We start from the raw sequence: 24,809 nt of genomic DNA, 5'->3' as shown, positions 1-24,809 counted from the left end.
TGGGTGTTGAAATTTTCCACTATTTTATAAGGTAATTGGAGTAATGAATGTGTGCCAATAAATGACAGCCACGACGGTTCGACGCATTTCCCAGCGGTTTCCAACCGGTCCACCGCTTACGCAGGGGCTTACGGCAGCCTTTAGCCACCGCCACAAGAAATTGAAACTAAGGGTTGACCTTTGGCTTGACATTGATACAACTTTCTCCTCCTTTTCCTATTTAAATCAAAGGACCAACCACCAGTCCACCCACCCACTTCCCATAGAAACAGGGGCTCACTTAATCTTAGAAATGGCAGAACAAGTTCAAGTATTTGGTTTCTGGGAAAGTGCGTTTAGTCGCAGAGTGGAGGTAGCTCTCAAACTCAAAGGCATCAAATACCAATACTTTGAGGAAGATTTGCCTGACAACAAGAGCGATTTGCTGCTGAAATACAACCCAATTCACAAGAAGGTCCCTGTTCTTGTCCACCATGGAAAACCCATTGCAGAGTCTCTTGTAATCCTCGAATACATTGATGAAATCTGGAAAAACAACCCCATCTTGCCCCAGCATCCCCACCAAAGAGCTCTTGCTAGGTTCTGGGCTAAGTTTATTGATGACAAGGTATGCAAAATTCTAGTTCTAACCCATCAACTTAAAACTTCAAATTTATAGTTGTCGCTAGATATTTTTTTTCCTAACTGGGGTCCTTTAGTTTTTTATTTTTTGTTTTTAAAAATTGTCTCTTTTCTATAATTTCTTACAACAATTTGTATGATTGGATTTTTAGTCAAATTTCAAAAACAAAATAAATTTTTAAAAACTATTTTAGTTAGTTTTTTAATTTTAATTTGATTTTAAAAAATATGGCTAAAAAATAGATAATAATATAAGAAAGCAAGTGTGTTTATAAACAGTTTTTTAAAATATTGGTAAGCATTTGATTTTTAGTTTTAGTTTTTTAAAATTAAGTTTATTTCATAACATTTTTTATAATGATTTACATCATTCTTAAGTATCATTGTTGAATTCTTATCCAAATTTCAAAAACAAAAACAACCTATTATCATTCTCAGTCTATTTTAACTATGATCCTACTGTATCCTATCACAACTCTTTCTTTAAAACATTTGTAGTTTTGATTTCTTTCAAAATTAGGTTGTGGTTGCAGTGGTGAAGGCTGCTGGAAGCAAAGAAGAAGAAGAGAGAAAGAAGGCTATAGAGGAAGCAGGGGAGGGATTGGAAGCACTTGAGAAAGAGCTTAAAAGCAAGAAATTCTTTGGAGGAGAGGAAATTGGGTTTGTGGACATTGTTGGGACTGTGGTAGCTGGTTGGCTTCCTGCCATTGAAGAGTGTTTTGGGTTTGAGCTGCTTACAACTAATAACTTCCCTAACTTAATCAAATGGAGAGAAGAGCTTGTTAACCATGCCATTGTCAAGCAGTTTCTGCCTCCAAATGATGAGATTGTTGCCTTTATCCAAGCTAATTGGAAACTTTCAAACTAATTTGGGATCATCAAAAAAAATGATGGTGTTTATGTGATTTGTATTTAATTTAAGGAGAATTTAAGATTTATTTCAATAAATTGGGAGATTTAGATTCTTGTTTATAATTTATTAAATCAATTTAATAGGATAATTGATTTAAATCTAATTTCTCAAAAGAATTTGCGAGTTTAATTTAAAAGATTTGGGAATTTGGAATTGGAAAAGGAAAAGGAAAGGGTTGAAGTTGTTATAAATTGATTTATATTAGTTAGGAGTAAGGTTAAAGTGAGATTTTTTTAAAAAAAATATGTAATAAAATAAAATAAAATTTCTTTCTTCTCTCCTGTGTGCACTGCATCAGACACCTCCCCCCATCACTCTTTGTTTCCTTTTGCGTAACCTAGTCGCTGTCCAAACCAGCCGCCTCCTTCGCTCGATCAACCAGCCGCCGCTCGCGCCTTACACCGCATCTCCGGCCGTTCGGTTCCACCAGAAGGGCTTCATTGATGCCGCCAGCCATGCGGAACCTTCGGTAAGAATAAACAACGTGCATGCGAAAATAATTTGAATCTCAAGCACTCTAAATTTTATTAATTTTAAAGATAAAACATGTGTGCAAATAACTTTGAAATTAGGGTAACCTTTGTAGCTTCCAATTGATCATCAATTTCGCTCCAATCTTCTCACGAACCGACTGTCAACCACCACGAGGGTCTTTCCGACTATTCTCCGACCTTACAACGAGATGGTGGGATCCGGTGAATGACTGAATTAGGGATAAATTTAGAATAGAAATTGAGAAAGAATTGTGGACTTAAATTCTAAAACTCTTTTAGAATCTGTAAGTTGCCAAGAAGAATTTGTTTTTCAACTAACTTGAAAATTACTAAAATGGCCAAGAAATTTAATCTTCATCAAAGCATCCTATTTATAGAATAATTACATGCAATTGGTGCAAAATTAAGCTAACCAATTTGACACTTCAAATTACACCCAATTTAGTGGGATAAGTGCCATCTTGTGGATTCACACTTTGTCAAATGAATTACTCACTAATTCACTAGAAGTTGAAATTTTCCACTAGAAATCATTTTTGGATCTTTTCACTAAGTGAAGTTAACATTTTGACTTTTAATTGTTTTGAAGTCAACATTTGACTTTAGTCAAATTTTAGTTAAATACAATTTTAATTCAAAAAAAATTTTTGGGATTTCCCACTTCAGTGAAGTCAACTTTTGACCTTTGACCTTCAAAGTTTACTGAAGTCAACATTTGACTTTGACCAAATTTGATTAATTCCATTTAATTCAAAATTAATTCAGATAATTAATTTAAGTCAAATTAATATTAAATAATTCATTAAACAATTTAATTAATTCAATTTAATATTCAATTATTTAATCCAACACTAATCCCGATGAATCTTTATTCATAGTTTTGATATTTAAATCTTATTTAAATATCTCTAACTCTCTCTTTATCATTCAATTCCCAATTGAATTATACGTCGTTAATATATCGCATATATGTAACGCTTATTCCTTAATTCGAATATGGACACTTCAAACTCACTCGTCACATTGTTCTAAGGTTTAGTCCGATATGAGTTAGCAGGAGATCTAATGGACCTAGAGATCATGAGCTCCAACGATCCGAGATTAATTGGCTAAACTCTTTTAACCGAATTAACCAACATTATTTAACTACCGGAACACTCCATTAAAGCCCAGTAGCTACACTCTCGTAGATTTATTTCTGTCCGCTTGATTTAACCATGATCAATAAGTTGATCCTTTGTAGTTTATTCGTATTTACAGCTTGGTCAAAATTACCGTTTTACCCTTATAATACATCTTGCTCCTTAAGTCTCCAATGATCCACTAATGAACAATTGGTTTATGGTCCTACCAATAAACCGAGTCCCTCTCAGTCATAGAGAATGTGGGGCCTCTTATTCAAGACTAGGAACTAGTATTTAAGGGAACAACCTATCTATTAACTCTGAAATCGTATAGGAGTGAATTTCATCTTGCAAGACTACGTCCCCAGGTATCTACTCTTGAGTTACCTTAGGTCATCGAAATGAAATAATCAATTTTAACAACAAACGAAGTTATAAAGAAAAGTGACTATTTTATGGTCTGGTCTCATGCAAACATCTTTTGTATAGGATGCCTTACTTGCATGTCTCTTTACATGAACGATTCAGGATCACATTGTTTGTCTTAAATACAAAGTGGGTTGCATCCATAGTATTTCCAGGATAAAGTACCCAGCTTTATCCCTATACTTATAGACCTTTTTGGCTATATACTCGAACTTGATCTACTTTTATGTCTCTACATAAAGTTCAAGTATTCATGTTATAGTCCGAGGTTCGTTAGCTTTTTGGATTTAGACTTTAACAAGTGCAATTTACATATTCAATAACAACTTTACTGAATATACCTCAGTAACATCTTTATTGCAAAATAGAATATGTTTAGTATTTACAAACTGCGAGTTTTAGGACATACAACCCAACACTTTCGAGCCCAGTCGTTCGTGCGTCTCAGCCTAGATCCGCCGATGTCGTGCCTCCCTTTGTCTCTATCGAAGTCCACGTCGAACTCCTTCGTTCGTCGCGTTGCCTTCTTAGTCGCCTGGTTCTGTCGCCGCCCAGCCCTCTGCTCGCTGTCGTCATAGGTTGTCACCGCCAGCACTAAAGGTCACCGGAATCTTAGTATTTTTAGTAAGTTTTGATGCTTTTATAGGTTTTGATTGAAAGTTTTTATTACCCACTAAGAACTTGGCATGGTTTGATTTCATTGTGAAACTAGAAGGTTGCATTTGAATTCTTGAGGGGTTTGAAGTCGTTGTCCAGCAACTTCAACAGGCAAGTCTGGTGATTTCGGTACTTTATGATGAGATGTTGCTGGTATTTTTTAGTGGATTTTACTTAATCTCAAATACCCACTAAAGTTTGGCTTGGGTTTTGTTTTCATGATGATTTAGGAAGTTGATTTTGAAACACTTTCTAGTTTGGACACCTTAATTGAAGTTTGGAAGTGGTTTCGGATCAAACTACTCTTTCGTTGAATTATTTTGGGATTAAATTTTGGTTAATTTAGTGATTAGTTGTGACCTAAAATTTGGATTTTTGTTCTAGGCTTTAATTCAGGAATTTTTATGGAGATTGTTGTCGTGATGACATTTTTTTGTCTAACTTGAGGTAAGTAATCTTATTACTAGAACCACCTTTATGTCGAGCGATAAGATTAAGGATAATTTTGATGGTCGTAAGATTGTATGAATCATGATGCCTGATTAGAGAGGAAATATGAACATACGACTGTCATGTTTGATGTATGTGATAAGAATGGGCATGGTCTTATTTTATAAGATATTTTACACGAATGTGTCAGCGTGATCTAGATTTTATTTGGCATGTATGAGGATGGATGAGCTTTATGTTATGACTTATGCGTGGGACTTTATTTTGCGATGCATGATATTTATGTTAGCGATGGTTACCTCCTATTCGTAGACATGTACCTACCAGATGTTTGTGTTTCTTACGAGATTCATCAGAGGTTGGTGTTTCCTTCAGGATTTCACCAGAGGTTTGTGTTTTCTACGGAATTCACTAGAGATTAGTGTCTCCTTCGAGATTCATAAGAGGTTAGTGATCTCCTTGGGGATTTCACCAACCCTTCGGGATTTAACCAGAGGTTAGTGATCTCCTTCGAGATTTTCCCAGAGGTTTGTGGGTACATTGCATGTACAGTCGGTCGGACTAAACTATTCACCAGATGGTCATCTAGAAATAGTAGAGGTTATTGCATGTCTCATTACAAGGTTGCATTTATTGGACATAAATGCATCTGACCCCGATAATAGGATTACTTACTAAGTATTTTATACTCACTCTTTCACACATTTATTTTTTCAGACAAAAGAATAAGCCGCCAGCGAATGACAAGCGGAATTTGTGATCAAGCCATTGGAACCAGTCAACGCTTCCTCTCAATTTTTTTTATGTCTTCGCGATTTTAAATTTAGTTAATTGTTGGATTTAGAAAATTTTCAGTTTTGATTTTCTTTTTGCAAATTGGTTGTCTTGGATTATGTTTTAATGTGGTATTCTCTTTATTTCATTTTTTTAGGGTACTCTATTAAATGAATTTCATTTAGTTACTTTTAATAAAATTATTAATTTTGGTCTTTTATCTAATCATGGAAAAATGTTGTTTTGAAATGTATGCATGCATGTCTATAGTAAAGACCTAGTTTAAGTTTTGGGAGTTACAAATATTTTTCATGGTAGGATCTCAATTTTATTGGAATGTTCAGAAAGGTTCAATTAAATAAAATGTTTGATGATGTTGCTGATGGGCATATTTCTTAAAGTATCCTTAAAGTAAAAGGGAAATTATTTAGATGTGTTTTAGTGGTCCAAGTATTGGACTTGCTTCATGGATAAATAACTTTGTATTGGTATTTATTTAAGTAGTATTAGTACAATTTTTAATATATAATCTTTGATGTTTTCTCTTAATCGAAAATTTTTTATCTTTCTGAAAATTTTTAAGAGAGTTACCGTCTTTAGAATTTTAGAACTTCATGCTTCTAATCCCTAGAGTTTCAAAATAAATATATTCTTGATTTTTAGAGCTAGAGAGCTTCGATCTTCAATTATTCCAAAGATCTCTCTAAAAAGATGAAGGGTAGGGCCCTTGTTTATAGAATTCATAGGTTTTAAGTGGGCTTGGACTTGATTGTCCTTTAGGTCCAACAATTGGATTTGGTTTAGATTCAATCTTGTTTTTGACCGAATTTTCTACCATGAGCTTGGATTGGGTTGATCTTGGCCCAAGCAACTTAATCTACTTCACAATTTTCGCCCCGTTGGGTCATCAACCAAATAATAGATAGTGTGTTTGATCACTATTAAGCTTGATTACATATGTTGTCGTGATTAGATGCTTAAATTGAAGACATATGACAAAAACAAAACTATTTCAATTTATAATGATTTTTTTACCTTCAGAAATTAATTTATAATTAAACCTTTTTTTATTAAAAATAACATTGGTATAAATAAATTAAATTCTTTATAAATCCAAAAAGATTGGTTGAATCCAGAGACCCACCTAAAAATAATTCTTGGGAAAAAATATACTATTTAGATCAGATTTTGAGTTTAATTTTCATTTGATCTCTAAATTTTAAATATTACACGTTTATATTTGTATTTTGAGTTTAAATTTCATTTTGGTCTTTGCATTTCAAAATATTATATTTTTACCCTTGAGCTCTAAGTTTTGTTTTGATTTAGTCTCTAAGTTTCAAGAAATTTACACTTTTAAACTTGATTTTTTATTAGATAAACAATTTTGAACCTTAGCGTCAATGTCTATTAATTAATTTTTAAAAATTAAGATTATCTATATATAAAAAAAATTAGTTTTCACTAATTTTTTATCATATTAAAATTAATAATAAAAATTTATTTAAAAAATGATAGTTAACATCAAAGACCAAAATGAGTAATAACGGAAAATTTGGAAGTAAAAGTGTAAAATATTGGAATCTAAAGGTCAAAATTTATATACCAAATATAGATTAAACTAAAAAAATTAGAGATAGAAATACAAAAGGCTAACTACCAACCATGAATTTTTGATAAAAATAATAATGGTTTATCTTTGTAGAAGACAAGTTGATTTTGAATAATATACCCAGTTTGATGTCGCATTGGCTTACGACTTTAATGATCATATTATTCCACAAATTTTAGTTTAAAATAAAGCAAACCATTAGGAGTTGGTATAAAAGAAAAGAATGGAGCATATTAGGTAAGGCAATAGCAAGGAAATTAAAGAAAGAGGAGATAAAAAAAAATGGGAGAAAAAGTGGAGGTGTTTGGGGCATGGTTCAGTCCTTTCAGCCGGCGAGTAGAATTGGCTTTGAAACTAAAAGGCATTGAATATGATTATATTGAAGAAGAAGTATATAAGAAGAAGAGTGATTTGTTACTGAAATTCAATCCTGTTTACAAGAAAGTCCCTGTCTTCGTCCATGCCGGAAAACCCATTGCAGAGTCCATTGTTATTCTTCAATACATAGAAGAGACTTGGAAGGACAATCCCATTTTGCCCCAACATCCTTATCACAAAGCTCTTGCACTCTTTTGGGCCAACTTCTTCGATGACAAGGTATTACTTTTCGGATTTATATATATTGGTTTATACTCTAATATTTTCTCTCTCCAATTAAATAAAAAGAATAAAATCTCAATAAATAAATATATTTTCTCTCTCTAACTATCCATCACACTCAAAGATATTTTAATCCGAATAATTCATTCAACCTTATATACGAAAATATCAAAAAAGTTGGACATTTAGGAAAATAAGTTTTGAAAATAAATTGAATCTATAATAATCCCTATATGTATCTAACTTTTAGGGCCATTTTATTTCATTTGTGTTTTTTATCCCTATAATTAGGTATAGTCTAGATTACATCTAATTCTATAGACTTTATTTTCTTTACATGGTAAAAAAGAATAAAAATAATTCAATCATAGTAACTTTTTATTTAGTGATGTCTTTGTTATACAAAAATTGTAAATTTTTTTTAAAAAAAAATTAAGCTTTATAATCATTACTTTGGCACACCCATAAGTATTTATGGTTTCTTATTAACTTTCTTCTACTACTTTCAAAAACCATGTCAATTTTTGGAATTAAAAATAATAATAATAAAAGAAATAGATTTCAAAAAACGTTTTGCATTTTAGAATTTAAACGGAAATTTAAGTTTGACCAAGAAAGATAAAAACTATAATTGAGAATTTGGAAAACAATAAATTAAACTTAAACTTAAACTTAAAAATGACAAACTAAAAACGAAATTGTTATCCAACATGATTTAAATTTTTTTGTTTATGTATTTATTTTTATTTTATCATCATATGTTTTACTTCTAAAATTATGATACATGTCTTAGAATAAATTACATAACATGATATTTTCAATATTTAATTTAAAATTCATAGAAGAATAAAAAAGAATAAAAATTTACCAAAGAAGGAAAGAATTAAAAAAAAAAAAATTGATTAATTTATCTATTGGGCTTGTGGTTTTATGTGGATTATATTTGACAGGTGCTGCCTGTATTAATCAAAGCAAGGAGATCAAGGGAAGGAAAAGAGAGAGAAGAGGCAGGGGAGGCATTAAGAACACTTGAAGAACAGCTTAAAGGGAAGAAATTCTTTGGAGGAGAGACATTAGGATTTGTTGACATTGTTGCTAATTTCATAGCTTATTGGAGTCCAGCCATGGAAGAAGCTTTGGATGTTCAAATACTTACCACTGAATTGCAAAAGCTTCCAAGGCTAACCCAATGGTGCCATCACTTTCTTCAACATCCCATTGTTAAACAAACTCTGCCCCCCAAAACTCAACTCCTTGCTTTCTTTAAATCACAGTTTGGGACCAATAATCTTCCTTCCAAATGAACACATACTCATGCCCTTGTTCTACATCATATTGAATGTCATTTTCTTTTCTTGTTAATATTTATTTCTGAGATATATAATTGAATCCAACTCCATAATTTAAGAGTATTTTTGTCTAAACAACCCTGGAAAGCATTTATTGATAGATTTCTGAACACAAAAAATTTGTCTAGATATAATTATGTGTTCTTTAAGTGAACAAATCTAAATATTAAGAGAAGTAAATTAAAAAAAAAAATTATAAATAAAAGGAAAAAATTGGAGACATGAGATATTGAAAAGAGGAAGACGACAACAAATATGGTTCATAGATGTGTCATGTGTGTTTATTTTTCTCCACTTACATATTTAGATTTCTTCACACAAGTAAATCTAAACTTTTTTTCTTTTCATTATAAATGAAACGGCTAAAGCTTAGAGTGATTAACATTAATGATAATTTTTTACGGTAATTGGGTATCAAGTTTGAACAATTTCACATATATGTAAGTGTTAACCAACAACCGTAGCGGTGAATGAGAGTTTTTTGGGCAGGCCCTCTCCAAATTGGGCTGCTTAATTATGTTCTCAAACTGGGCTTCTACTACCAATCCAATTCCACTCAGCAATTTTCGTTCCTACCACTGTATTGTCGCCTATAATGATATCTAGAAATAGTGTCTATAGATTTAATTTTCAAAAATAAAAAAACTAAATAATTATCAAACAAGATTTTAGTTTTTTTTTTTAATCTTAAAAAATAGAATCTTAATATAATACGGGTTAATTTTTCATTTTAATCCTTATCATTTGTGTTTTCTTAAAATGACCCAAGTCTCTCAAACGTATATCCGTGCGTGCGTGGGTGTAACTAAAAAATGACTAGAATTTCTTACGTTATATATATTCAGTCCTCCAATCTTGCTGCTATCAATGCATGATCGACTTCTTTTAGTGTGAATGTAAGTAATGAAAGCATCTATGAGTTGCATTTGTTCTTGATCAACACGATAAAAGTGGTAAGGAAGAAAGAGCAATATGTGAGAGATTTCAATTTCTACCTTGTATCTATATATGTATATATATATTTATTTAAGCATCGTTCGATAACTATTTGGTTTTTATTTTCTACAATTTCTTAATCATGATTTTCATTTTTCCTAAGTAAACATTTCCAAATTAATTTTAAAAACAAAAACTAGCTTCCAAAATTTTTTTTTTTTTTAGTTTTCAAATTTTGATTTGGATTTTGAAAACACTGCTAACATCTCATAGGTAAAAGTAGACAACAAAAATAAATTTAAAAAATCAATAGGTGAAAGTGAATTTTATAAGCATATTATTTTTTTAAGAAAACCCAAATAATTATCAAAACTAGGTCTTATGTAGCACATTTTCTTTGGACATGGTGGAGAGACAATAAACTAACATCCATACTATTAAATTTTTATCAACATGTCGATATTTCTACATTTCCATGAGTATGACATCGACATGAGGGGTGAATTGATGTCTTCATTATATCGCAAAAAAAAATAATCACGAAACACAAAAATAAGCATCAAAACACCACTAACATAAATATAATGCAGTAATAGACTATAAACTTGTTTGAAAATCATAAAACATTTATTTATTAATTCAAAATTATTTTTTGAACATTTTATTTTTATAATTTTTCTAGAAAAATCTATCAAAATCAACATTTTATCGATATTTCTAATGAAATTTTCGTAAAATTAAGTTCTCGATATTTTATTCAATATATCGACATCTTAAACCTTCCTAACATCTAAAGAAAATACCGACATTTTACCATTAAAAAATGATAAAGAAAATTCTCATTTCGTGCCATTTTTATTTTAGTATTGCATATCATGAATGTATAAGTGGGGATTGAAATATAGTCCTCATCAATCCAATATAGCATTAATGGAGCCACTTTCACATGCGTACAAATGGGAAAAGAAAACCCAAAATCAAGATATTTCTTAGACAATCAAATGTCACCAAGATGGAGATATATAAAGAGCAATAATGTAGCAATCTTTGACCCCAAAAAATCGCAAGTAAAACGAATGGAATTTCGTCCAAACAAACAAACAAAAAGAAAGAAAGAAGCCAACATTATAAGGTGATGATGTGTCGATTGGCCAAAACTTGGTTCTTTGAAAACCAGTGAAGAAAGAGGATGAAAGACAATATTCAAAGTGGAAGCATGTGAAGAAGAGAGAGAGAGAGAGAGGAACTAAGAAGAAACAAGAAGAATCCAAAATGTCGCATGTAACGAACCGTACGTCTTTGTCAAATTGTGTTTGAAAGACTAAATGAGAAACAAAAACAAGAATTTAAAAAAATGGAACTTCACAAAACCCACCTATACTTGCACCTTCTCAGGCATCTCCTTCCCCCTTTTTCTCCTTTGTAAGGATAAAATATAGGGATTGTTTGGCCCATTAATACCCAAAATTTAATATGTTGGAGTTAGAAAATTTGTATTTTGGATGTTTTGTGCAAACTATAATTTGTGAGATAAGAAACTGTTATTTGGAAATATGTGAACATAAATATAATGGGTATTAGAGGTTGAAATATTATATTGTATGGAAGATAGGAATAGGAGGGGGACAGATGGTCAAAGTTGTAGAAGAAGAATATGCTAAAACACAGAAATATTGACAGCTAAAGCCCAAAGGTAAACGACAGAAGAAGTAGCCCATCCGAAACCCTTTTCCCGCTAATCAAGCTCACATGCTCCCTCCCTTCCTTTATTTTTTTAATCACTTCCCCCATTTCCTTTTTCTTTCTTCTTTTTCCTTTTCCTCTATAATTTAGTCTTTTTTAAACTAAAAAATTAGAATTCATTCCTAGCTATTTAGGATTGTTTTATCATGAAATTCTAGCTTTTAAAATCATATAGACTATATTTTAACTTTTTTTTTCAAAATCATAGACATCAATTTTATAATTTAACCTACAACTTTATAAATATATCTACATTATTAAATATTATCACGTCTATAAAAGTGAACTTTTCTAATCATCAACTTCAATCCTATTATTAAACCTTACTCAATGTAACATAGCTAGGTACTTCTAAGATAACAAACAAAGTGACATCTAAAGGGAATAATATCATACCATTGTAAAAATATGTGGATGACTCATCCCTAACAAGTGGTTTTAAAGTCATACCTTTGACTTAGCCGTGGGAGTAGAATCTTTATTCAGTGGGGTCAATGTGGTACTTTTCGAAGAATATACATATTCAAAGTCAAAACACAAATGGAAAAATACATTATCCATCCCATCAGATAATAAAAATATATATATAATGTTATTTTTCCTATCTAACAAATCCAAAAAATCAAAACATAGTCTAGGAATGGGCCCAATATTTGTGAAGATGTCCCTAATTTGAAGATATAGAACAATAAGTATAAGCGTGGTGTGTGAGCCATAATAATGACCACAATTATGATGCCTGAAAATTGAAGAATCCCCTACTCCATCTTTCCCCGTGTCGGTGTTGCCGGTGCCGACCAGCTCATTCCACGGCGGAGCAGACTCGCAGACCAGTGCGGAGGGCGGAGACAAGTGGTTCAGTAGTTTGGAAACTGGAAGAGGGGTAAAGAGATTCTTGGAACTTGGAGAGGATTTTGGGTGAATGGATTGATGGATTTTATGGAACAGTCGAGGGGAGAAATTTGATGGGGTTGGTAAATGCAATGTAATTTTGGGAATTAAAAAAATGTAAAGGGAGAGAGTTCAGTTGGGGAGTGGGCAAACGAATTTGGTATTGGGGATTTTTGTCGAACACCTTTTGGGCATTCCCCATAGGCCATAACACATAATACATATGTCTTTTATTTTTCCTTATTGGATTTTCTTCTATTTCCACTTTCCTGCCTTGTCTTCTTCACCTCTCATTCCCCCTCGACTTATCTTTTGTCTTCTTTACTCAATCTTGCACCAATTATTTATTCAAATTTTTACCCTTTTTTTTCTTCCATTTAATGTTGTTGGTTGCGGGTGCAAGTCCAAATAAAAAATTTAAAAGAAAAAAAAAACGACCAAATTGGCTTAAAGATTGTATTAGATAAGAATAGAGTCAATTGACAATTAAAAAAAAGGGTAACTTGTACATCGGATAAATATTGAGATGTCTCTTCTCAAAAACTTGTTTGAAATGTCTTTTTAAGTTCAAAAACATTTTGAATTAAAGGAGTGTTTGGGTCACCAACTTGAAGTTGGTAGAGTGGGATATTTATTCCATATTTGGGGCTCTAATTATAATAGTTAATGTTTTTAATTATTATAACTTACAATTAACTATAGTGTTCCTATTTCAAATCTCTCTTGTTATCTTGTTTACTATTTCCTACCTATTCTCTCTCTCTCTTTGTTACCATGTTTACTATTTATTACTCATTCTCTTTTTTCCTCTTTCTTACCGTGTTTACTATTTTCTAGCCAAATTAATAAAATAGTCTGAGCCCCAAATACACACTATTATAACCCAGATTAAACTAGTCTATACTCCAAACACGAACTAAATTAAAATAGTTTGAGTCCCAAATAAACACTATTATGTATCTTTTATTTTTTTTTTACTGGGGTGGGGTGGGGCGAGGACAGGGAAAAATGTAATCCCCGTCTTCGTCCCGGTATAGCCAAAGGGGAAAAAATTCTTCTCACTCCCTCCCTCATTCCTCTTTTAAACAGAGATTCCCACCCCGTTCAAGGTGGATCCTTATAGGATTCAAGCCTACAGATTAAATGGACATCTCTCATTGAAACTAGCATATTCAAATTAAGTGGACCAAATCCATACCAAATAATATCTCAATTTTACTTTCCTTTTCGGAAGATTTGTTAGTGAAATATTCGACCAAATAGTGCAAAGTCTAAATAATAATGTTTTGAATTGGATTGAAGTTACACCATGTTTAAAATCAGGCGTAGTATAGCAAGAGTTTTTTTCTTTTTTTCATATTACAAATTTTAAAATTTATTAGAGAAATATACAGATACAAATGTATGGAAGGTCACACATCTTGCGACTTTATCCATGAAAATATTTGTTGCTCTTGAATGGACAAAGTTTTTAATATTTTTAAAGAAGAATAAATTTTATTATTTTTATAAATAGTTTGACATTTTTTTAATAGGTAAAAAAATTCCAATAAAAATTGTAATATTAGAAGAAAAAGCCCATAGTATGGCATCCCAAGTCCGAAGCATGTGAAAGGGTGTGGATTTTGAGAAATTCTAAAGGCAAAGGAGAAGAAAAGAAAAGAAAGAAAGAATATTTTGACATTGCAAAAAAAAAAAAAAAAAAAAATCATTGGATATGGGGAAGCAAAATCTCATTCATTTGGTCCCTACAAAAGATTTTCTTGCAATATAAAGTGAACTTGAAAACTGCACAAAGGGAATGGAAGCTGCTTTTTAGTTTTTACTGTGGAGCCAAACCTAAGCAATGCAGCTACTTTTTTTTCCCTTTAATATCCATAACTGCTTAATTAGACCAATTCACTAAAATCATTGTTAATACGTCCTTTAAATAATTATAAAGTTCAATACTCGCTCTAATTATTCATATTTTTCAAGAAAAAATTTATCCATAGAAATCTACTCAATTTAAATCTATTAGATCAGATAAAAGGTTGAGGTTTTTGTAACCATTTTGTTTTTTGTTTTTATTTTTAGAAATTAAGCCTATAAACACCTCCTTTGTTATCTATTTTTCACTAATGATTTTAAAAAACCAAGCCAAATTTTAAGAACTAAAAAAATTAGCTTTCAAAAAGTTGTTTTTGGAATTTGGCTAATAATTCAACTATTGTACTTAAAAATATGTTAAGAAATGTGGATGAAATATGTTTAATTTTCAAAAAACCAAATGGTTATCAAACATGGCCTAAGTTTTTAAATTTCGTTTTAGTCTAAGCTCATTCTATTCGTTTGACCTCTAAAATTTCATAATATGTTGGGTTAAAAACTTCTAAAATGTCTTTTCTAATCTCTAAAGCTTTCAAGTATGTTTTATATTAGATAATACGATGTTTCATCTCAAAATTAATTGACACAATAAGAAGTGACTCATCTATCTTATAAACATTGTGAGAATCCTCAAAATGTCCCTCAAAATAGTATCTCTTTGAGTTTACTATTCTAAGATTGTATCTCAATTTTTTTTTTATTTATTTTGGATCAAATGTCCATTTGGTTTTTAAGACTATGATACCATATTAGATAACAAAAGACTCCATTTTAAAATCAATTGTCTGTTATTAGATAAATAACTCATATATCTTATAAACCATCAAGCTTGCGAGGTCTCTCCACTTTTCTAATGTAAAATCCTCAACATTGTGTATATATATATATCCAATTATCGTTGAGTTATGGTTACTATGACTTACGTATCACAATTACTAGAATGAAAATGAAGGACAAAAATGACATTTTAACTTATAGTTTTTTAATAAAAAAAAAAAATAAAATAAAATGAACAGCGTGAGTTCCAAAAATGTGTTAGTGGTATTTTCTTTTTCTTTTAATGTATATCTTCTTACAAACCCCAAAAAGGAAGAGGAGGAAAAAAAAGAAAAGAAAAGAAAAGGAGATATACATGAAGGAGAAATTATTATAATGGGTGGCTATATCTAGTTGCTAGCCTTGGACAATCTTGAGACTCACTCAAAAAACCCTAAATTATTACCTCTATATCAAGCTAGGGTTTTTCTCTCTCATCCCTGAGTGGTGGTGGAGATGGAAAAAAAGCCCTAAAATGGTTCTCCGGCGGGCCAGAGCCACCTGGACGCCACTGCCTCTCCTCCGCCACTCACGGCTGCAATTATGAAACTTTATTAACACCTACCTTATAAATTTTAATTAATGTGTCTATGCTTCTTTAAATTCAATTATTAATCCTTTGCCAAGAAAACAATTATTAATTTCTAGTTTGTGCTCATGTTGTGAAATTAACTCAAATTAAATTCGCTTTTCTTTGTTGTCAAAAAGTACTGTTTACGATCAAGCCATGAATAATTTATTTATTAATCATTATTATGTTGTTTTTCTTGGCCTATCTTTAATTATCTTCAATTTGATGACAATGACATTTTTCTTTTGGTAGGTCATTTTTTAGCTCAACAAGATTAGAATGGGAGATATCATTTGTAAAAGAGAGAGTTTTTTTTTTGTTTTTTGTTTTTTTTTAAAAAAAAGTAAATTTCATTAAAATTCCAAAATCAAGGAGATAATGGAGGATTAAGAGAAAATCGATGGCATAACAATTTTTTTTATATAGTTATTACTTCGACAAATTATTTTAAATGACAAAATTATTAAAAATATTTATAAATAATAGTAAAATATCACAATATATCTGTAATAGACAATGATAAATTATTATCCATTGTCTATCTTGATATAAATAAATAAATATAGTAGTCTATAAATAGTAAAATTTTGTTATATTTATAAATAATTTAGTTCATCTTCCTATATTTGAAAACAACCCCTTACTTAGGAGTGTACATAGGTCGGGTTGGAGGAATTTTGTGGACCAGCCCAAAAATTCAGGATGGCTTTAAATGAACCCTATTGGTTCGTTTTTGAAGGGTCAACCCAACCTAAGATTTTCGGGTTGGGTCGGGTTGGGTCGTCGGTTTAATTTTAATTTTTTCTTTTAGGCGAGGGATGAGGGTTTCACACTCACAGATTTGTTTGTTTTTTTTTTAATATAAATTGTTTACTGTTTAAGCGTGAAGGGGAAGTGACGATCGTGGAGTGGATTAGGGAGGTGAAGAAATGTTTAGGCGAGGGGCAAGGGACGAGGGACGCGGGTTTCCGTTTCACACTCACATGTTTTTTGTTTTTTTAATATATATATATATATATATACATGCACATATTCAGGTCAATCCGGCCTTAAAAGGGAGTAACCCGAGATCCGACCTGGAATTTAATTTTTTTAATACTTTTTAACCCAACCCACCCAAAATAAAATCTAATCTAAACTGGGTAGTCTGAGTTAGTCGGGTTATTGGATTTTTTTAACATCCCTACCCTTACTTATTAAAATAGTTTTTTTCTCTATAATTTATAAAATATTATTTGTTTAGATTATTTTGTTATTGATGTTTAGGATTGGTGTTATTGTTCTACTTAAAGAAAAAATTGAGAAATATAAGTTTAAATTAGAGCAAATAATTATCTAATTAATATAAAAGAAAAGATATATTTATCCAATTAAAAAAATCTACAACAAAGTTTGTTTTTAAATAATTAGTATAGTCTAATTGGTATAGATATATAGGATTAAGTGCTCAAACTAGAGATATGTAAGAAAAAAAAGGGTTAAATGTGGGTAACTTTTAAACTATTCGTAAATTTAGAGTCTATTTTTGTCTTTATTGAGTTACATCTCTTAAAAAACGTAATAATTATAGAGTTTGTTATGGATTTAAATAAAAAAAATTATGTTACTATAGTTTCTTTGTCGACAAAAGAAATGCCCATAATATGAATAGATTATTTTTTAAAAAATAAAAAAATTATTTCCTTTTTCTGTATATAGATCAAATTTTAAATCATTTTTTTTTATCTCCCTCCATGTGGGATTTGGCATTTTGATTATGGGATATAATGATGTTTACTTGAGGAATGTCCTTTTTTTTCCCTGTTTCTCTCTCCATCTTTATAAGACATAACTTCAAACATAAGCATCAAAAAAAAAGAAAAAAGAAAAATCAATTGTTAAAAGAGAAAGAAAGAAACAATTGACAACATGATTTCATGTGGGATTAACACACAACACAACATGCTGTCCCCTTTTAATCTCCATACCAACAATAATAATTGAAACAATTACAAAATTTCATCATCTCTATCTGTCCAATTTTCCTAATTATACCTCATTAATTGTTTAAACATATTCATTTTGATATTTAATACTCATCTAACTATGATTAGTTTTAAATTTTTTATAAAAATGGACCGAGTTTCAATACATCGGATTTTAACCTTTAAAATACATTCATATATATCTAAATTAGTTGAATTATTTTATGGGTAATTATTTTAAATCACAAAATTATTAGAGATATTTTCAAGGTTTAAATACTATCTTAGTTCTTGTACATTTGATTTTAATTTATTTTGGTCCCTAATACGTTTAAAATATTCCTTTTTGTTTCCATACATTCATTTTGTCTTTATACTTTCAAAATGTTTATTTTGATCATTATACTTCTAGAAAGTGACCATTTTAGTTCATTTATTTCCATTTCTACTTTATTTTCAATATATCTAAATGGTCACTTTTTAAAAGTTAAAGTACCAAAATAAATCAAAAATTGAAAATAAAAGAAAGTATAGGAACCAAAATGAAGCAAAGTTAAAAATATATGGACTAAAATGAATAAAATTTAAAGTATAAGGACTAAATTAATATTTAAACCTATGAGATGTATTTAAATGTCACCATCTTAATAACCTTTTAGAATATTTGTAATTGTTATTTTTTTATATTTAAAAATTAGATGAATTAAATTATATCAGTATAAAAATATGCATAAATTAAATAAATGAAATTTGCAAGCATCAAATGATTATGATAATTATGATGGTTTAGATTAATAGGAATTTTTTTTTTTTTTTTTTTTATAATTGTCTTTCCCCCTTATCATTCAAACATGCTACCCATAATCATGGCCTCACCATTCCCACAAGAAGATTTTTTTAAAAAAAAATATATCAATTTTATTTATTTTTTTCTTAAGAAAGAAAAAAGAAAAAGAAAAAAAAGATATAGCGAGTGAAAGAATAAATGGGGGGCACGTTGTTGGTATGCTGCTCATTAATGTCTTTCCTTAATTTATTGAACATTTAAGTTAGCAAAAACGACAGAAGCAAAGTGGCTGAGACATTTATTACAAATACAAAAACAAAATAAATAAACAAATATTTTAAAATTTTACAAAAAAAAAAAAAACATATGGTCTGGTCTCTCCCAAGTCGGCGGCCGGCATCCTCTGTTTCTTCCATTTGCCCTGTTTTCTGAAGAATGACGGCGGCGAATTCATCCACAATAGAGAAACCCTAGCCCTGTCCCTAACCCTTAACCTATTCTTTTTCCTTAACTTTAAATCTTATTTTTGGTTCATAATTTTTAATTTATTTATTGTAAAAAAAAAAAAATGGCTGATGGGCATTCTAGTTTTATAGTTCACAATTAGATATATTAGAATGTACTAAAAAGAATTAGGCTGATGAGAAGCCAAGCACTTCTTCAAAACCATGTTGACGATGGAATAATTTTAAAGTACAAATGTAATGTCAAAGGAGAATATGTATAAATATGTAGGAAAATAACTAAATTGAGAGTCAATATTTTTTAAGTTGTTGACTTTCTTTAAATTCTATTAACAGGTTCATGTATCAGCATTTCATATACTTTAAACAGAACATTATATTGCGAAATTCGCTTTTATAATTCTTTTTAGAAAATTAGAATTCATTCTCTCTGAATTATAATTAAAATTTAACGTTTTTTATATGGACTATTAGAGACTAATTTTTATTAATATAACAATTGTAAAAATAGAGATTGAATCCTCAATCTTTAAAAAAAAAAACAATAAAGATATATCAATTATCAATTAATTAAATTCATTAGGATAATTTATAAAAAAAATATATAGAGTAAATTAATTTTCTTTTGATGAACTAAATTTATAACTTAATCAACAGAGAAATATCTGATATTGGGTGTTAATAATTCTTATTTGATAAAGAAAATCAACGTAATCGAAATCGAATATAAAGATAAAGATAAAAGTGGATGTGGTAAAATAAAATAATTAAAGAAAGGGAGATTTTTAAAAATAAAAAATTAAGAAATTATTTACTTTAAAATAACAAATTTTTAATGTTATTTGGTAAAGATTAATAGAGATGAATTGAAGTTTATCGATATTTATCGATATAAAAACGGGCAGAGATTTTCGTTAAAAAAAATGGATGGATAAGAATAAATTTCTTTCGGTGCGGTTAAATGAGGAGAAAATATATAGATTTCACAAAAGGCAGGCAGAAGTTGAGTTGGTACTTGGTGCTTTTTTCCACAAATTCAAACCCTTTTACCTCAGATTATTAAAAATTAATTAAATTAAATTAGTTTTTAAAAATTAAAATGCCTTGGTTCGATGGGGACAGAGTACAGAGTCACGCAGAAAATCAGACCGCACCATGCCGACCGGTCGGACCCACTTCCCCTTCTCATTCTCTTCACGCGCCGAAATGGCGGTGGCCAACAATTCCAAACGGCTGCAACCTTTAAAAGTTTAACCCCAGGTTCCTTCCCACGTCCTTGCCACGTCACCATCATTTAATTATTTTTTTAAACAAAAATCATATAATACTAATAATAATAATAATAATAATAATAGCTGTAATTATTTAATTCTCGGATGTTAGCTTAATAATTTAAATTTAGTTAATGGATTAGTATTGGTGTCCACGACGGAGCCGATTAAATTCCGCCGTCCCACGCCGGGCGTTTTCCCCCTCACCTTAAGATTCCGTTTTTTGTTTTTCTTTTTCTACGTTATGTATAATAATAATAATAATCAGATATTCTTTATGTTATTGACCGTCTAAAAATTATAATGAAGTCAACAATTATTTGAATTTTTTTTAAAATCCTTTTTTATTATGACGTGGAAAAACGATGTTTTTGGATGGAAATTGTAGTGGATTTGACCGAGGGAGGGTAGAGTTGGGAAATTTGAAACTATTTAAGTTCGTACAGAATTTTTAGAGTACTTGTTTTTTTATAGGACACGTGTCCTGTAATATTCATCATTTATTCATGATATTCATAAATATACATGCCCACCTGCCTTTCATCAACACTAAATTTTTTTTTTCTTTTTTCTTTTTTTCTTTTTTTAGCGATATCAACACTTAATTCCTTCCTATGTAATTAATGGGAAATATTTATAAGATGAACAGTTTTCCATATCATATTTAATTATTTATTGAATGCCATAATGACTCATTAAATAAAATAATATTATTATCAATGAAAGGAGTATTAATTTTTTTTTATTGTAATTAATATGTCAACGTATTACATTTTTATCAACATTTTCATCCATATTTTTATATTTTTTAATAGTTCTATTGTGGGTATAATATTGACATTTTTGTGACTTCGAAATTTTAAACTTTGATGTCTAGAGTAATAGTAAGGGAGTTTTCTTTTCTTTTTCTTTTTCTTTTCTTTTCTTTTAATCTTTTGATTTTTAATATAATTGGGATAAAAAATTTCGAACTACGATCTCGTGATTAGTAACACATTCAAATGTCAATTGAATTATGTTCACTTCGTTTTTAGGGAAATTTAATGTGAAAACTTTCAATTTTAACTAGTAATTGCTTAACTACCATACAAAATTGGATAAATTATGTTTTCAGTTCATGAAATGTGGGTAATGTGTCAAATTAGTTGAATTTAATATTTTAATCAACATTTTTCGTTAGATAGACTTCTAGTCTATAACATTATCTACAAATAGGAATATCATAACAGAACAAAAATCTGGAATGTGAGATGATGTTCCTACATGTAAATGAGGCAACGATGGTGGTGAGTTCGTCAAAAAAAGTGTTCGAAGGAATTTGTGGTTCAAGATTAAAAAATATCAATTTTATATCTTATTAACCTCTTATATTAGGTCTTTGTTTCAAATACTACACGAAAATTAACCTAAACTCTTATAAAAAAAAAAATGTAATTTACGATATAAATATTTTGATAATATGCATTTTATATAAATATATATATTTTTAAAATATCTCTATTTGAAACGGTTAAACATTTATTTGGAAATCTAACTAAATTTAAAGTTTAGTTAATGAATTTTTAGAGATGTATTTGATAAAGCACTGTACGGGTCGATACGCACAGCACCTAGTATCCATCGTTTACGGTTAGGACTACTGGAATTTTAAAATAATTTTAATAACTTTATAAATATTTATCGATCAACATGATATATGAAGTAGAGAGATTGGAGTTGGAAGATGAATTTACTACTGGACTAGTAAGTGGTTTTGATACTATGTCAGTATTTTATATATACATTATATAAAGAGTATAAAGTCGAGCTCTCGGATCCATACTAAATTCACTCCTATTTAGATAACTAATTGAGATTCGTATAAAATGGAATGATGTAAATTTTAATAAATCTAATATATATACATCTTTCAAAGGTAGTTTAATTAACCAAACTTCGAAGGTTAGAAAAGACTATTACTTTTACACCCTCAATAATTAATATTAATAGGTCTTTGCGCGTGAATGTATGCTTCATTGTTCAAACTATTAATAATTTGTTAGATAAAATAGAGGTATTAAGAAACATAAACACAAACGAAAAGAATGTCATAATTTTACTTTGCATTAATTGGACTACATTCCCTCAAAATCTATTTTGCCAAATGTTTTTGTATGAATATAAATTGTGGTTAGCAATCTATACAACAGCTTGGATAAAATATTCATATAGCTGCAAAATCAATATCCAAATTGCACAAAATGACAACCCAACGTTACTAACATTCTAAAAAGAAAAATGGGAGGTTTAAATCCTCTTATACTTTATCATTTGTGCCAACAAAAATTTGTCCTATTTAACTTTTGGTTAAATTATAATAAATACATATCTCCTCGTAGACTTCGTTTCAATTGTAACTCCAAAATTTGAAAAGTTTCATTTTAATATTTGTAGTTTGAATTTTTTTTTTTTTTTTTTCAAATTTAAGAAGGAAAAAGTTTGTGCGTTGGGTTGAAAGAAGGAAAATAACAGGTATAATACACAAATGCACCATGTGTCTATATTTTTTTTCTATGTATATATTTGGATTTATTCACATGAGTAGAATGTTAACAAGATTACTTTATATCTATATTGAATAGATATATCGTAGAATCAGTATTCATGTCAAATTGTCAAAAATAATAACATATCGGATTTCATTGAGAAACTAATGATAGCTTCAAGATGAGAATAGATGATTATGGTCTTCCTCAACCAAAACTTTGAATGTCTTTAGTGGATCACTCTCTAGATGAGATTCAAGAAATACTGAGTGTTTATTGTTTTGGTATATCGAGAACCATAGCCCTAAGACCTCTTTATATACTAGTTCAATTAGGGTTTCCATTAAACTCTAATTAAGTAGGGAATGGACTTATAACCATTAAGTTCATGTTCAATAAGGAATCTAGGGCCTTAATTAATTAGATAACATAATATAGTCTAATCTAATAAAATAATCCAAGGAGATAAATTATTAATTTACATATATAGTTCATACTTTAATTAAACATATTATTATTTAAATATGTCTAACCTACCCTATACAATTTTCCAGTCAATGAATTTAAGGGCAAAAATTTAGTAGTTATTATTTTGAACTAAGTTTCTTATTTCAAAGTTTAAAATGAAACATTTTAAAAGTTTGGTTGAAGTATAATTAAAACTATCCCAATAATTTAGGGTTATTTTTTATAATTTAACTTTTAATTTTTATAAGCCATATTCGCTCTCTATTTATTATTGTTTTAACAATATATAGATAGAAAAAGTGAATTAACTAGTGGAAGGTAGGTCTTAAGACATTAAACATGAATATATAGCTTTAACATTAATTGACATATACTCATATTTGTTAGATAAAAATTTCAAATTCTCATACTCAACATCTATTACATTAAAAAAAAAAAAAATGTGTTTATATATTAATACTATTAACCAGTTGAATTATGTCTTTTTTTTTATATATAATATAATTAAAAATATGGGGAACGTTTGGAGGCAAGGAATTGATTATTATACTCCTAAGTTATTATAGTTGGGTTTTAATAGTTTACATTTGGGGTGTAAATTATTTTAGTTTGAGTTATAATTGTATGTGTTTGAGGGATAAATTATTTTAATTTGAGAAGAAAATAGTAAAGAAAATAGTAAACACTATTGCAAATAAAAAAAAAATTATGAATGTAAATAGTAAAATTGTAACAAATAGTACATATTGTAGCAAATGGGGTTTTGAAATAGTATTTACTATAGTTAATTGATGTTTTAAAATAGTATTTACTGTAGCAAGATATGGTTGTTATAATCTTATGATAATTTTTGCCCCAAACGCCCCCGTTTATTTAAAATTTGCAAGGAAGTTCCATTATGGTATTAAATTTTCATCGACATATAAATATTTTTATATTTACTGTAGTAATATATGGTTGTTATAATCTTATGATAATTTTTGTCCCAAACGCCCCCATATATTTAAAATTTGCAAGGAAGTTCCATTATGGTATTAAATTTTCATGACATATTGATATTTCTATATTCACTGTAGCAAGATATGATTGTTATAATCTTATGATAATTTTTGCCCCAAACGCCCCCGTATATTTAAAATTTGTAAGGAAGTTCCATTATGGTATTAAATTTTCATCGACATATTGATATTTCTATATTTTCATAGGTTCAACATCGATATAAGGGGTGAATCGACATTTTCATTATATGATAGAAGACTACAAAAGATTAAAAAAAAGTAACAGAATGTTGATACAAATATAATATAAATAACATACATGTTAATTTATTTAAAAATTATAAAATATTTATTATTATTATTATTATTGAATCTTTTATTTTAATGACTTTTCTAAAAGTATCCATGAAATTAATACTTTGATCGATATTTTCGTAAAATTAAGATCATATTTTAAACTTTATATTCCACGACATCAGGCATTCA

At 29.3% G+C, this 24,809-nt stretch overlaps 2 protein-coding genes across 2 annotated transcripts; both read left to right on the top strand.

The window, feature by feature from the left end:
- Positions 1-231: 231 nt before the first annotated feature.
- On the top strand, positions 232-1,596 carry LOC120074603 (putative glutathione S-transferase). Its single transcript, XM_039027769.2, has 2 exons — positions 232-607; positions 1,142-1,596. The coding sequence occupies exons 1-2, from the start codon at positions 293-295 to the stop codon at positions 1,487-1,489; spliced, it is 663 nt and encodes a 220-aa protein (XP_038883697.2). The 5' UTR covers positions 232-292; the 3' UTR covers positions 1,490-1,596.
- A 5,712-nt stretch (positions 1,597-7,308) lies between these two features.
- On the top strand, positions 7,309-9,033 carry LOC150037342 (putative glutathione S-transferase). Its single transcript, XM_090312489.1, has 2 exons — positions 7,309-7,668; positions 8,622-9,033. The coding sequence occupies exons 1-2, from the start codon at positions 7,354-7,356 to the stop codon at positions 8,973-8,975; spliced, it is 669 nt and encodes a 222-aa protein (XP_090168615.1). The 5' UTR covers positions 7,309-7,353; the 3' UTR covers positions 8,976-9,033.
- The last annotated feature ends 15,776 nt before the right edge of the window (positions 9,034-24,809 follow it).

This window comes from Benincasa hispida, chromosome 3 (assembly GCF_027475165.1).
Source record: "Benincasa hispida cultivar pf3 chromosome 3, pf3_genome.v1.1, whole genome shotgun sequence".
Classification (NCBI taxonomy): Eukaryota; Viridiplantae; Streptophyta; class Magnoliopsida; order Cucurbitales; family Cucurbitaceae; genus Benincasa; species Benincasa hispida.
This window is presented reverse-complemented; position numbering and strand designations above follow the sequence as displayed.

Excerpts from the sequence above, each read along its gene's own strand:
- LOC150037342 (XM_090312489.1), top strand. The coding sequence starts at position 7,354 with ATGGGAGAAAAAGTGGAGGTGTTTGGGGCATGGTTCAGTCCTTTCAGC. Across the intron at positions 7,669-8,621 it reads CCAACTTCTTCGATGACAAG|GTGCTGCCTGTATTAATCAA; the intron begins GTATTACTTTTC and ends TATATTTGACAG.
- LOC120074603 (XM_039027769.2), top strand. The coding sequence starts at position 293 with ATGGCAGAACAAGTTCAAGTATTTGGTTTCTGGGAAAGTGCGTTTAGT. Across the intron at positions 608-1,141 it reads CTAAGTTTATTGATGACAAG|GTTGTGGTTGCAGTGGTGAA; the intron begins GTATGCAAAATT and ends TTTCAAAATTAG.